Source organism: Pteropus medius, unplaced genomic scaffold, assembly GCF_902729225.1.
Source record: "Pteropus medius unplaced genomic scaffold, Ma_sr-lr_union100, whole genome shotgun sequence".
Classification (NCBI taxonomy): domain Eukaryota; kingdom Metazoa; phylum Chordata; class Mammalia; order Chiroptera; family Pteropodidae; genus Pteropus; species Pteropus medius.
Window position 1 is genome coordinate 26,670,533 of NW_024346667.1, and position 15,131 is coordinate 26,685,663.

Below are 15,131 nucleotides of genomic sequence, written 5' to 3' on the forward strand. Positions count from 1 at the left end.
TAACTAGCATTTACTGAGAACTTCCTGTATACCAGATACAGTGCAAAGGCCTTACATACATGCTCTCATTTAAATCATCATAACACTTTGAGATGTAGATATTATAATATCCGTTTTACAGAAGTACTAGATAAGACTTTGAAAAGTAACTTATCCAAGAACACACTGCTAATAAGTGATAAAGCCTGGTAAGTCTGACCCCATAGTGCATGCTCTTAACACTACTTGACAGAGGGCAGCTGGTCTGGGCAGAGGGAAAAGGCTGTCATGCAGTCACACTCACAACCTCAGCCAACAGAAGGCGAAGCTGTGGAGTTGGGCAGGCCAGCCAAAGTAGTCCTATGTTGGGGTGAGGGCCTGAGCCTTGGTACTCCTGCACCAACCAGTCACAGGACCTAGGCTGCTTCTGGGAAGGGGGTGTGCTCGTGGGGAGAGGTGGCTCTCTTTGCCAACACTCAGTTGAACACCTGCTTCCATCCTCAAGACAGGGACCTAGGCTGTGCACCACAGCATCCACTCCAGGACACCATTCACCTTCCAATCACCTTTCATGTGCACAGGCCTCCTAAAGACAGAGCTCTGACTCTGACTCCCCAAGGGACAGGTTCCATTTCTCTTCACTTGATGTGACCTCTCAGTTGTGATACCTTGGAATGCGAGTGTCAGACATATGAGACGGAAGAGTGGGTAGAGATCGCTGGACCTAAAGAGAGACCTTTAGGTCTCAAGAGGGTGCTTCCTCAGGCAGATGCGTAGGGGAGGAGGTGGTTATCTCAGGCAGAAAAGTCAGTTTGAGCATACTGTGAGAGAAACGACAGCATCCTGTTGTCAGAAACTATTGTATAGAAAGTGCCTTCAGCTAGTCCAAATGGTGCCCTTGTGCATATTTTACAAAGGGACACACGTGAAAGTTTAAATTCGTGATTATACTATCAGTACATACTATTATTATACTCTATCTAGTACACGGTATCTTAGTGAAAGACAGCTGGGCTAAGACTAGAGCTGTAGACGAAGGTAAGTGTGACAACCCTGTGCCCCCGTTCCATGGTGCTCACTTTCCTGCACAGGGATCGCCAACACCCAGGCACAGGTTAGGTTAAGGTCTTACATCCCCGCACAGCGGCCACTTGCCATCCCTTAAATCGTTTTCTAAATCTGAGCCTCTAGTTTTCTCATCTGCAAAATGGGGATAATGGAAACTCTCTGAATTGTCGCAGGTGATATGCTGCATTTGAAATTCTCCATCTTCCATATAAAGCGGTTTACTAACGGATGCTTGAGCTGGGAAAACAAGAACGATCTAAATCCAGGAGAGACGACAGTAAGGCGGGGCTGTCCGTAAACAAAAATAGTCAAAACAGATTTTAAAACTCATTCATACTACTCTCTTGCTGGGTTTTGGCCATGAGGCTGCTGCAGTACAGTTTACATGTTAAAGCTGCAGGGACGGTGGTCTGGTACTTTCTCCCCAGTACAGGGACCGGTGCTCGCTGGAGGTGCGCTGGAGAACCAAAGCAGCCCAAGGGCCCACACCCTCGCGGCCCGCACGTAGCGGAGTCCGGGCCCGCCCCCCCTTCCGACGTCACGCGCCCTCGCGCTGCCCCGCCTCCAGGCGCCGCGCCACTGACTGGATGCCTGGGTCTCACTATCCTCACTCCATCGGCGGAACCAATGGCTGGCATCGCCGGTAATTCGTGTGCGCGAGTCGCACGATGTCGGCAACAGTACAGACCAATCACAGCGCCGAGGAGGCGGGGCGGGAGCCCTCACAAGCCAATAACAGCAGGAGAAGCCGACTTAGCCTCTCGGCTCCACCCCGAACCGGAAAAGGTGGGTTTCCGGACGCTGCACCTGCCTGGGTGTAGGTGTAGGTGAGCCGCAGTCTCCGCGAGACCTTCCAGGTGAGAGTTCGGGGAGAAGAACTCGTAGGTGAAGAAGGGAGAGCGTACGGGCTCCGGCCCTATTCTCCGCGGGATTGAAGGGATCGTGGTTGGGCATGGATGCGCGCTCAGTGCCAGATGGGGGCACCTATACCCAGTGTGAGCGCGGCGGGGTAAAAGCGGTGTGAGATTCTTAAGTGATGGAGCTGGGCTGGGCTTGTTTCTTGCCCTTGTTTACAGTTGTCCGGAGACGGGACATATTAGACTGTCGTTATAGCACAAGGTGATAGAGCGATGAAAGTTTTACAAAACAGAAGCATTTCAGAGGAGATAGAATTTGTTGTGTATGTGCTTTGGGGGTAGTGGGAAGGGAAAGGCGTCTAAGAGGTTACTGAAGGATGACTAGGAGTAGGATAGGAGGACATTACCAGCAAAGGGATGGTGTTTCCATGGGCAGAGAAGAGAAAAAAAGCAGAAGCAATGAGAGGTCAGATCATGTAAGAATTTGAAGCGAAGGATGACGAGAGTGAGAGGTGAAGAGTGGAGGGCCTCAGGGACTGTTTTTGCATCGTCGATGGTCTTCCTTCGTCTTTATCCGTAGGGGAGACACTCCCTTGAACTTTAAGGGCTTTAAGAGAGTTAACTCTGCTGTTTAGGTAGATCCTGACATTGTGTCGTAAAAGTAGAGTCTATCTAGGAAGGACAAGCTCGAGGCAGGGCAACTCCAGCAAATGAGGGAACTGGTGCATTCTGGGCTTAACCAAGGTAAAGGGTCCGACATTGGTTGACAACTCAGAAACGCTGTACCCTTTCTCATCTCCTGACTGAGTCTTTAGATCTGATGCTCCCTCTACTCAAAACATCCCTGTATTCTCCCCACCCCTTTTGCTATACTCTTTTTAAATCTGGTCTCCTCTAGCTCATGCTCCAGGCCTCAGTTTAGGAACTCTTTCTGGTTCTCTGTGTTCTCATAGAACTCTGTTTCCAACCCTGTGTTGTTCTTATCATATACTTTTAAGATAGCCTGGTTACTTCTTTGTATTCCTCACTAGATTTTATGTTTTGTGAAGTTGAGTGAGCACAGAAGCTAGCACAGGGGCTGTACCTAGTAGCAGAGATTAAATCGGAATGAATACATGTGTATTTCAAGAACCAAAGAAGGAAAGTATTTCAAGAAGAGAAGTACCAAATCTCTCAGACTGGTCATAAAATAAGTTTCAAAGACTGTTTTGGTAGGTAGGAGATCCTTAGTAATTTTAGTAAGAGTAAATTCAGTACAGTGATAAGAATAGAAAGCAGATTGTAGATGGTGGAGAGTAAATGAGAAATGTGAAAAGGAGGACAACCTGCATAATAGAATACTCTTTCAGGAGGCTTGAGTAAACTGTAGGAATTATTCTACTCTTACTATAATATTTGTATGCGTTACTATTTATGATTATAGTATAGCATAATGGATGACAGCATAGGCTTCCCCACTTAGTATTTTTGTAATTTGAGAAAGTTGCGTGATCTTTCTCAACCTGAGTTTTTCATTTAGAAAGCGGAGATAATAAAAGTACCTACTTCATGAAAGAGTGATAAGAATTGAAATCTTTAATATAGAGAGAGCATATAGCACACTTAGAACACAGTTTCCGGCACGTAGAAAGTGCTCAGTAATTGTTAGCTTCTTAGAATTACTATGTGTCAGGTCCTGCGCTGAGTACTTCATGTGCATTCTTTCTTGGACTCTTTGGAAGAATTATTATTCTTTTTTCCTTCAGCTTTATTGAGGTATAATTGACAGATAAAATTGTAAGATATTTAAAGTGTAAATCATGATTTGACGTTATGGCAAGATTCCCACCTAGTCAACTATTATTATTCTTTATATTTTGCAGATGATAAAACTGAGGTTCAGAGAGGTTATGTAACTTGCTCAAGCTCGCATAGCTAGTAAGTGGTATTAGTTCAGCGTTATCAAATTTAATAACTTCATGAAAAAGGAAGATTAGAGCAACTATTTTTTGCTGTTTAGAAGATCTTTGAAGACATCTTGGTGAGAGTGGGAGCTAGCTTGCAAGTAGTTGATTGAATTTTGTGGATGAGAGTTAAGCAGTCAGAGGCTTTATTTTGATCTCTTCTTTGAGAAAGAAGTTGGTTGGTTCAGGGAAACAATTGAGACAGTGGCTTGGGCGAGAGTGATAGAAGTTAGAAAAGCTTTTCTCAAGAAAGGAAGACTTGAGTATGTTTTTAAACTTGAAAGGATGGACTCAGTGAAGAGGGAAAGGCAAAAGATAAGAAAGGGTGAGTGAGTGATGGACAAGTTCTTGATGAGGTAATATAAAAACACAAGACTAGAGAAATTTTGAGTTTGGGATGGCACAGGATGTAACAAACAATAGTTAAGTCTCTGTTGTATAAGTCATTTGAGAATGAGTTGGACAAAAGAATAAGGAAGGTTATAAAGTGAATTCAGAGACCTGAGCTTCCCAATATCCTCTATGAGGAATGAGATAAGAGGTCATTCTGGGATGTGAGGGGAGGAATGGGGAGTATTTTAAGCGCTAAGTACTTCTGAGACTTCAAATACTCGTTTTCAGAGTGTTCTGTCATAATTCATAAATTAAGAACAGCAGTGAACATTTTTAAGAAAGTAACATTCTTCATAAATTTCTCTATTTGATTTGGTGACCTATTAAGCTTATTTATTGTATAAGTAAAACATGCTCATGAAAAAAGTTTTAAGAAGCTGTAAAACGAGAAGTAAAATTTCCTCTTCTCCTTTATAACAACCTTCCACTGTGCGTGCAAGTGTACACACTTACTCCATTACCCCCTTGATCTCTTTTCCATAAAAATGTTCCCCATGCATCCTTCCATACAATTTCTGTGTTTATGTGTACGTGTGTATGTACATATGCATGAAAGTCCATAGATAAAATACATAACTCTTCACAAAAACCTAAGTGGGGCTCTTGCTATGCACAGTATTCTGCAACTTGCTATTTCACTTACCACTGACTCTTAGACTTCTTTCTTTGTAGAACAATATACATTTTCCTTCTTTTAAGTGGCTATATAATTGTCTATGGAAGGACTTAACAGAAGCTATTAACTCATTTCTTGTTGATAAGCTTGTTTATGTTTTCTTTTTGTTTTTGCTATTTTAAGCAGTGCTTCCTTCCTTCACTCTTGGTGTGCCAGTCTTTATGCATTTGCATGAGAAAATTGCTGGGTCAAAGGGTATATTTATTTCGAATCCTGATAGGTATTGTGTATTTGTTTTTATTTACAGAATTATAAAGCTGTCCTCAGAGATCTGAAAAATGGCAACAAATGAAAATGTCAGCATCTTTAGTTCAGCGTCCTTGGCTGTGGAGTATGTAGATTCACTGTTACCTGAGAATCCTCTGCAAGAGCCATTTAAAAATGCTTGGAACTATATGTTAGATAATTATACAAAGTTCCAGATTGCAACATGGGGATCCCTGATAATTCACGAGGTCATTTATTTCTTGTTCAGTTTACCTGGATTTTTGTTTCAATTTATACCTTACATGAAAAAGTACAAAATTCAGAAGGTGAGTATGGTGGACTTGCAATGGAATGTTATCATTAATGTTGTCGAATACTTTTAAAATGTAACTTTGTTTTGAGAGACTCTAGATCAGGGCTGTCAATAGAAATATAATGAAGCCACATAGGTAATTTTCAGTTTTCTGGTAGAATACATAAAAAGGTAAAAAGAAATAGGAAAATTAATTTTATATTTTACTTAACACAATAAATCTAAATTGTTAACATTTCAAGGAGTAATCAAAATTAAAAAGTACCTAATGGGATATTTTGTTTTTATTCTCATCACGTCTTTAAACTCTGGTGTATATTTTACACTAATTTTAGCCCATCTGAATTTAGACTAGCCATATTTAAAGTGTTCAGTATCCACTTGTTGCTAGTTGCTACCATACTGGACAGCATAGCCTTAGATCATTATCGATAATATTTCAGGACTACTTTTTTAAATTGCACTTTAAGTAGATAAGATGTTTATCTAATTTGGGTTTATAAATTTAATTTTTAAATTAGCTGGAAAGGATAATTATGGGGATTGGTAGGTATTATTTTGCATTTTACTCCAGCTCCTGATGTCTCAGCACCTAAGTGTATGTTAATATTCTAAGACCCTGGTCAGGGCTATCAGAGTTTTGTTTTTTCCCTAAATATAAGGTAGTAGTTCTGCAGCATTCATGTCATCCCTGATAAGAGGTGACGATACTCCTAGTTTCTGGGTGTTTGCTTCAATGCACTAAACGTTTCTCAAGAGCCCACTGTGCATGACAAGGTGTTCAGATCTACACAATGCCTGTTACTTTTAGACACAGGGAAAATAGTGACCTATACTAGTGTGTGTAGAGTAATGGGTTTGACGGTTCCCAGGAAAGAATCTGGACTAGAGAGAGGATTCATCAGCACTTGGTAAACCCATGAAAATTCCTAATTCTTACCGTTTACTTTTCTAAAACTCAAGAGTCACACAGTCTTGGTAGAAAGTAGACATCTTGAAAGTGTTCATCTATAGAAACTAATTTACACTCATTGAGTCTACGTTGGTTGGCAGTCAGTGCACAGTCTCACTCATAGTCTCCTAGCTGCATCGCCTCTCCCAGTGAGTCTCGCTCTAAGCCCATACTGACCTCTCTGCAGATAGTGCAGGGGGTCAGGTGCCTGTAGACTCCAAGCCAAAGGAAGAACAAAGGGAAGAGGGGGAGGAAAAAGAAAGGGATGTGGCCCAAAGGAGAGTATCCTGTTACCCCAAAGGAGAGTATCCTGTTGCCCCAAATTGAAGACACAGAAGTTCCAAAATGCTTTTTATAAAAGGGCCTGCCTTGAAAGGGAGAATTCAGTTTGGATGTTTAAAGTTCTCATGCATGTTTGGGATGATTCTGTCTGCTATGTGCTAACCCATTGGTTTGCTTAAGTGGCTGTTCTGTTTTATGGCTGACCAGGCCAAAGTATCCTTCTCCTGCTCCTTGCAGTTGACTCATTGGGCAGAGGTGTTAACCTTTCTAGAGAGACGAAGACTTTTTTCAGTCAGAGTTTTAGGAGTGGCTTGAAAATAAAATATGGCAAAATAAAGGATAAGCAGTCATCTAATTGGTTGCAGGTAGTTATTTGCAGACAGATTAAAAGGCTATGGAGTGTGGCTTCAGGTCTGTCTGCAGCGTATCTTCCTTTGAATTTCACAACCCTGAAAGTTTCTGCTTTGAGCTTTTTCGATACTAAAATAAATTGTGATATTAAAACAGTACAGGTTTTCACAATGTAAGGGGACTTAAAAACAAGTAAGAAAAAGTACTGCAAGTTAATTGTAGTAGCTCCCATACTTGAGATATTATAGTTAAAAAAATTTCAGTGGCAGATTTCTGAATTTTTAAGTAAGGACGTTTAAAACAAAGCAGTAACTAGTATTATCACCATCTTTTTATAAAACAAAAGTACTTTTTCTTATGTAAGGGTAGCCCTTTAAATTGGATAAATTTAGTTTTTTCATTTGTTTGTTTTGTTTTCTTTTAATATGGCTTGCTAGGCAAGTTGATATCCTGATGAAGTTTAAATGAACATTTTACTACATTGATCTCACCTTTTGTTTTGACCTGAATCTGTGAACTTCATCATCTGTGGGCAGTAGCTCTCCATTCTTTGGGAACCATCAGACATTGAGCTGAAGTCCTTCCCACTCGGGGAGTTTATAATCCTGTCATTGTGTATGAACAAAAATGCACCCATTTCTGGGAACGAATACTGCCGAATGTCTGGAAGCATTGATTTACCTGTGTGGTAAAGGCTTCAGTAGTTGAGAGACCCAGCTCTAATCTTAGCATAACACATTGCTTCTTTGACATTCCTGGTAACAGAAGTGAATGATCTGTGGGGAGCAAGGACTGGAGAGTTATTCATACTGGTGCTTCTTTGGTTTGAGGTGTTATGTTCATTATGCCTGGGTTTGTCTAATTTCTTTACCTGTTTAAAGTAGTAATCGTAGTTGTCAAAAATTTAGAAGGGGAGGATGTTGTGATTCCTGGGCTTTAGTTACTATAACATAATAACCGTAACATAGAATTCACATAACATGGAATTAATTAAGTAACATAATTAAGGTCTCATTAAACATTAGAGAAAAAATTAGGAATTTACTTCTGGATGTCAGGCTAACCTGATAAACAGAGGCTAAAGCTAAATATTGTGCTTTTTTTCTATAGGATAAACCAGAAACATGGGAAGGCCAATGGAAATGCTTTAAAGTACTTCTCTTTAATCACTTTTGCATCCAGCTTCCTTTGATTTGTGGAACTTATTATTTTACAGAGTATTTCAATATTCCTTATGATTGGGAAACAATGCCAAGATGGTATGTAGACATAAATAAATCTTTATGTGAATGAAGATTTGATTTTTAGACTCAGTCGTGGTTTGCTATTCAGTTAAAATATTTTTAATATTTATCTTCTTCATTTGGTTAATGTTTGTTCTGAACTTTGGAAATTAATAAAATAGAGAAAAATAAACCATAGTAGAAACTTAAAATATTCCCATTTTTAGATCTTTCTCTATTTTAGTGTAATATTTTATTGGAAGGTGCTTATACTAAGAAAAAAAAAATATTTTAAGTCTAAAATGAATGAAAGCAATGAGAGAATGGTTTGTGAGGTTTATAAAAATTATGTCTAAATAGACACAAATATATATTATCTGAGTACAAGTATTTGTGTTCAAATAATATTTGTATTCAAATATATGTTCCTAATATAACCTGAATACAGATACACCAACATATAAATATATACTTTTTCTATATAATTTATATTTAACATATAAAAGAGTTCCTGTGTATGTGTCATTTGTATATAAAGTATTTTTTGCCCATTGCACTTAAGTTTTTCTCTTTGGTAGGAAAAAGTGATGATTTTACTATTATGAATCTGAGTTCAAATCCTTCAAAAACATTGCTCTTTTTCCAGAAGTTTTGAATTTTGTTTCTGAACTCTGATTTTAAACCTATGGATTTTTTAAAAAATGAGTTAGAATTGGTATAGTAGTTAATCTCTTTAAATCTTCAGGTGGTATCATTTAGCCACCTTGTATCTAGCAGTTTTGAGAATTCGTCAATTAGTACATCCAATTAGGTGAAGCAGCTAAGTGGGTATTTGGTTTGATGTAATGTCTCAAGCAGTGATCCCAAGTAAACGTCTAGATTGTACTTTATACTCATGATGGTATTTTCATCTTAAAGGTATTTGCTTCTGGCAAGATGCTTTGGTTGTGCAGTGATTGAAGATACCTGGCACTATTTCTTACATAGGCTCTTGCACCACAAAAGAATATATAAATATATTCATAAAATTCATCATGAGTTTCAGGTATGTTAGAATTATATTCAATACATTTTTTTTTTTTTTTTGGCTGGAGGCAGTGTCATTTTTATCTCTTGAGCATTAAAAAAAATTGTCAGTGAGGTTTATTCCTTTTTCCTTTGGCATGACTATTAACGTCACACAAACACACACATGCACGCACGCATGCATAGCCAGTTCTACAGATTTTCTTTAGTATCTTAATTTCATGGTAAATTGAGACCTGAAAGAAGAATGTTACATGAAATAGTTCAGACTCTCTTCTTTGCAGCTAGAGCACTATCCTAACACAGCTGAATACCTGGCAGTAGTGATGTTAGGGTTATTTAAACAGGACCCCAAAACAACAAACCTTTAATCTTTAGAATTACCAACTTAGTTTTAACACATTCCCACCATGCTGCTGACTCCCAGAAAAACAGTGGTTTTTATCAGGACTACTTTTGATTTATATTTGTCGAACTGGTTATGTTCTGCATTGATCCCGATTACATGGTATGCCACATCAAGCATCCCTTTCTTAGCAGAATAAATTCAGATGCATAAACCAAAATCAGAGTTCAAGTTAATTGTTTAATGTCTTTATCTTAAATCATCAAAGACATTTATTATGATATTGTTAAGGACATCCCTAGATCTTTTGATGTTTGGTAGGAGCAAAAGATTTTTTTATTGAGAAATATTTTTATTGTTTACATATATATGGCTAGATCTACTATCATTACATATAGAAAAAACAATTTTATGAAACTATATTTATAAATAAACTAAAATATATGTATCAGGATTCTCCAGAGGAAAAAGAAAGAATAGGAGATACACAAGAGATTTATTTTAAGGAATTAGCTCATGTGATTTTGGGGGCTGGCAAGTCTGAAATAAATAGGGCAGACCACAGGCTAAAATTGAGGTGAGATGCTGTTATAGTCTTGGATCTGAACTCCACAGGCAGCACGCTGAAAACTCAGGCAGGGCTTCTGTGTTGCAGTCTTGAGATGTCCTTCTTCCTCAGGAAAACTTACTTTTTGCTTTTAAGGCCACCAACTGATTTGATGAAGCCCACCTATGTTTTGAAGGATACTCTCCTTTACTCAGTCTACTGATACTAACGTTAGTTGCATCTAAAAAATACCTTTACAGCAACATCCAGATTGGTGTTTGCCCAAGCAGCTAGGCACCGTAGCCTAGTCAAGCTGATGGCATAAAATTAACCATCACTATATAGTAAAGTATTCTTATTTATTTATTTTAGGCTCCATTTGGAATGGAAGCTGAATATGCACATCCCCTTGAAACGCTAATTCTCGGAACTGGATTTTTCATTGGAATTATTCTTTTATGTGATCATGTAGTTCTTCTTTGGGCATGGGTGACCATTCGTTTGCTAGAAACTATTGATGTCCACAGGTGAGCTATGGTTTCTATTGTGTCGTAAGGTATCATAAAATGTCTTCATTTTCATGGTATTAAGATTATCTTTATTTCTAAGTAGACTAATAGGAGAAGTTAATCAATCTTGTTTTAGTATTGTTATTTTTACAAAAACAAGAACATAATCATTGAGGAAAAGTTCAAGTTATAGACATTTTTATATCTGCCTCTGGTCGTTGTCATTTTTACAGTGAAAATAAGTTCATTTAGTTAAATGAAATAAAATTTTGATAGATTCTTCAAAACTGCCCTCCAAAAGCATCCCTGTTTCCCTTCCCAGCAGAAGTATGTAAAAATGCTCTCCTTCCCCCACCCCTCCTAGCCTGGGTGTTATAGTCTTCTTCATCTTTTTCAAGAGGACCGAGAGCTGTCAGTGCAGTGATCTTCAGTGATCTGCTTGCATTTCTCCGAAGACCTGTGAGGATGTGCATCTGTTCGTGTGTTTATTGACCAATAGTATTTTTTCTTTGAATTACCTTTTTATAGCTTTTGCCCATTTTTCTGTTAGTTTCTATGTCTTAAAACCTATTCATGTAAGCTTTGTTTGTTACATATGTTCTAAATATTTTCTGTCTGTCATTTGATTAAATAACTATAATTTAGGATCAGCAATTCTTTTATCCTTCTGTAACGTATATAAGCCTAACTCTTATTCGGAAAAAAACATTGAAATATTTAGCCTTCACCGAATAAGAGTATTTCTGGTCTCACTGCCCAGTACTTGTAATATTACATATTTCACATGTTCCTTTCTGTTGATTGGGAGATATTTGTGGTAAGTTATTTATATTTAATGCCTTTTAAAATGCCTAATATCTGAATTTTTTATTATTTTAAAATTATATATTCATTGCATTTTAACTTGAGACTTATTACTATGCCCATAAAAACAACCTAAATTCTAAGAATGATTTTTAAACCACTAAAGTAATGCTTCATGCTTCCAATTTTAGGCAGAGGATATTCTGTAGATAAATTATAAATTATGTCTCTTTCATTCTTACCTTCCATTATTCTTTTCTCCTTTTTTCTCAGCATCCTAAAGGAGGGAGAGATTGGGGTGATTTATACTAGTATAATAGTGGCTATCAGATTTTAGATAAATATTAGAAATAAAGGAGGATATTCTGTGTGATATTCTTTTTGCAATTATGTCTATTCCCCCAACTACAGAAAGTACACTGATATTTTAATTAATCGCAGTACATTTGGTTCCAACTCGTCGTCTGAAAAAATAAAAGTTGCAACACAGAGATTCTCAGGTCTAACCTTCTTAATGCTTGATACTAATTTCACATAACTTTTCCTAAAAGATATATGTAGTAGTATGGGCTTTATAGACTATGGAGAGAAAACTCCTAATTTCTATAGGTCTCTTAAGTTTTTTTAATTTCTTAAAGTGGTTTCTAGCATTCATGTCATTTTCTGTTTTTGTCTTTTGTAAACATATCAAAAGACTAAGACATAAAGGGCTTAGGTAAAGTGGAATGTTATTTGAATTAGTTAACACTTATGACTACCAATGAAAATGTCAGTTATTTGAGGTGCATTTCTTTTCTTCATGATCTTTATTATTTTTATTTCAGTGGTTATGATATTCCTCTCAACCCTCTAAATCTCATCCCATTCTATGCTGGTTCTCGACATCACGATTTTCACCACATGAACTTCATTGGAAACTATGCTTCAACATTCACGTGGTGGGATAGAATTTTTGGAACAGACTCTCAATTTATTGCCTACACTGAAAAGATGAAGAAGATTAAGAAAAAGGCTGAATAAATATCTATGTAAACCTTCCTGAAGAAACACATTTTCCTGGATTAAAAGTAGTAGCTAACATTGCTTCTGGGGAGCAGAAACAAACATGTCTTGGCTGCTAAGTGATGGAAAAAAATTAACAACCTTTATCTTCCTAGTGGGAACTTTTTCTATTTTCCATTCAAGTTCTGTATGTGTAGAAATAAGAAAGGAAGTTTTAAAGGCCGTGTTGCTAACTTTACAAAAAGGTTTGTGTAAAGTAAATGGAAAAAGGATTAACCTATGTCTTTCCCTACCATTAATACTATAGACCTGATGTTGAAGTTGGTCTTTAAATCTTAGTGGCCATTTTAACAACTTTTAATAGTGAATGTTGACCTCATCTTGAACTTTAAACGTTTTTTAGAATTTGCCTAAAGATCAAAATATGGGATGAACGACATCAGTTGATACGATGTGAGTGGGGCTGCAAAATCAAGAATAGCCAACACCAAGAATTTCTACTCTTGTCTGGAGCTAACTGATTTGGGGTGATTTTCTTTGAGAAGTCCTTTTGGGTCCCTACTATTGGCATCTATAAATTAAAGCAAATCTGAATTGATGTAAGTGGAATATTTTAGTCTAAAGGTTTTCAGGTTTCTTGAATTTTAAAAAAATAAATAAACCTTTATTTCTGCCACTTACTGTTTAATATTTGAAAATCAGGTTTATACTTAAAACTGTATCTTAAAATTTTGTGAACCTACTTGGTGTATTTGCACTTTGAGCTACTGAAATAAATGTGATTTTTTTGCGTCTGGTTATCTGGTCTCCAATTTTGAACATCAGCTGTCACTTTTTATAAGGAAAAGTACATAAATCATTAAATTATTGTTTTATAATAAAAGGGATAATTTTATTTTTATAAGTGCTTCATTTACTAAACTTTTTTTTTTTTTTTTGGTATTTTCAACATGTATTTATCAGGCTGTCCATTGTGGCAAATTCCATTGACCTAATAAATTGGAGGGTATTGAAGCGGTTCTTTACTTAGAAAATGTAAGTTTTCTGTACAGATGGAAAAGTAGAGTTAAACTTTCTAGGGCTGATTTAATCTCAAATATCTAAATTCTAACTCAAATCCAGAGTTGATAATTCTAATTTAGTATATGGTAGTACTGAATTATAAAACATGGAGCCAGTTTTTGGTAAGTTTTTTTTTTTTTAAAGGAAACAGAATAGTTCTGTTACAGGGGAAATGAATCCTAATAGGAGATACTTAATCAAGTGCCTAATAGCTTTAAATGAAGTTTCCAAGTTCAGATGTGTTAAATTGCTAAAGAGGGAGAGAATTCGCGAATGTGATTATAAAACCATTTTATAGATGATCAGGCAGCAAGTCAGTCATTTCAGACTTTGTCTTTTTCTGTAGGTTGGATTCAGGTTCAGTTTCTTCAGAGAAGCACTTTCCTATTTTTTGTCCGAATGCCATCCTTCTGGGAATCAAGTACGGAAAGGGGACTGAAGATCCCCAGTTGAGTAGGTGCCCTTTCACAGAATCCCTCTGTTCTTGGCCTTATGCACACCTCACAGCCTCCCTGGCATCTGGAGAGTCCAAAGCTTTTGTTCAATTTCTCAAAAACAAAAAAACCTATGCCTATAGGAGGGGTGATCATGGAGATCTGGGAAAAGGACCTGTGACCTAAAGGCTGTATAAACAGTTTCGGATAAGATAGCAATGCTGGTTTTCAGTATTGTGCAGTATTGTGTTAGAAATTTCTAATTGAAGTACATTATACAAACAGAAAAGCACACAGATTGATGAATGATCATAACCATGTAATCACTACCCGGATCAAGAACTTGCGTACCTCCTTTATCACTTTTGACCAGGAATAAAGTTAAATCATTACCTAGTTTAACAGCTGAACCCACATTATTGGCTAATGAGAGTTTCGTGTCATGACATGAGACTGCCTGTGGCCTTGTTCTGTTAAATGTGTTTTTCATTGATTTGGATAATGCCATTGAAGGCGAGCTTATCAAATTTATGAATATGGCAGAGGACAAAAGCTAATGCTTTGTTCTATATGACAGAATCAAGATCCAACAAATTTTTTGTCTTCATTTAAAGTTCAGCTGCACAAATAGGATGCAAGTTACAGATCTAGATGAGCAGCAATGTGTGTCTGAAAAAACAATTTAATAGATTACAAATAGTAATTTACCTAAAAGTTTAGACAATCTTAAACTGGCTTATCGGCAAGCCGAAAAGATTGTAGAGAGGTTAATGGTCTCATTTTATTCTGCTTCGGTTGGCTGCACATGCAAAAAAGCATTATGTTTTCTATGTCAAATACTATGACTAATATTCAAAAGAGAGTAACTAGGAATGCTTTAAGGTCTAGCAATAATGACAAAAACTAGTTTTAAGTAAATACACAGGCCTAGTGTGAGCAGCTCTATCAAATATGATAGTAGCTAACTGTCAACTCATTACATTTGCCTGGAGCCATGAGGCCTGAGGAAATGGCACAGGACCTACATAGATCTTGATTTGGAGCCAGACACTGTTGTTTACTGTGTGACCTGTTTATGACCTTGGACAGGTTGCCTACCCAAGTCTTATTGACCGTAAAATGGGAATATTAATGCTTACCATGGAAGGTTTTAAGGA

At 37.2% G+C, this 15,131-nt stretch overlaps 1 protein-coding gene across 2 annotated transcripts; it reads left to right on the forward strand.

The window, feature by feature from the left end:
• The first annotated feature begins 1,776 nt into the window (after positions 1-1,776).
• MSMO1 (methylsterol monooxygenase 1) lies at positions 1,777-13,278 on the forward strand. 2 transcript variants are annotated; one of them, XM_039876313.1, is made up of 6 exons: positions 1,777-1,904; positions 5,164-5,449; positions 8,132-8,280; positions 9,163-9,289; positions 10,536-10,690; positions 12,301-13,278. In XM_039876313.1, the coding sequence occupies exons 2-6, from the start codon at positions 5,195-5,197 to the stop codon at positions 12,494-12,496; spliced, it is 882 nt and encodes a 293-aa protein (XP_039732247.1). In that variant the 5' UTR covers positions 1,777-1,904; positions 5,164-5,194; the 3' UTR covers positions 12,497-13,278. The 2 variants fall into 2 exon arrangements, with proteins under 2 accessions (XP_039732247.1, XP_039732248.1); XM_039876314.1 differs by having other exon boundaries at positions 1,883-1,932.
• Positions 13,279-15,131: the final 1,853 nt, after the last annotated feature.

Excerpts from the sequence above, each read along its gene's own strand:
- MSMO1 (XM_039876313.1), top strand. The coding sequence starts at position 5,195 with ATGGCAACAAATGAAAATGTCAGCATCTTTAGTTCAGCGTCCTTGGCT. Across the intron at positions 9,290-10,535 it reads AAATTCATCATGAGTTTCAG|GCTCCATTTGGAATGGAAGC; the intron begins GTATGTTAGAAT and ends TATTTATTTTAG. Across the intron at positions 10,691-12,300 it reads GAAACTATTGATGTCCACAG|TGGTTATGATATTCCTCTCA; the intron begins GTGAGCTATGGT and ends TTTTTATTTCAG.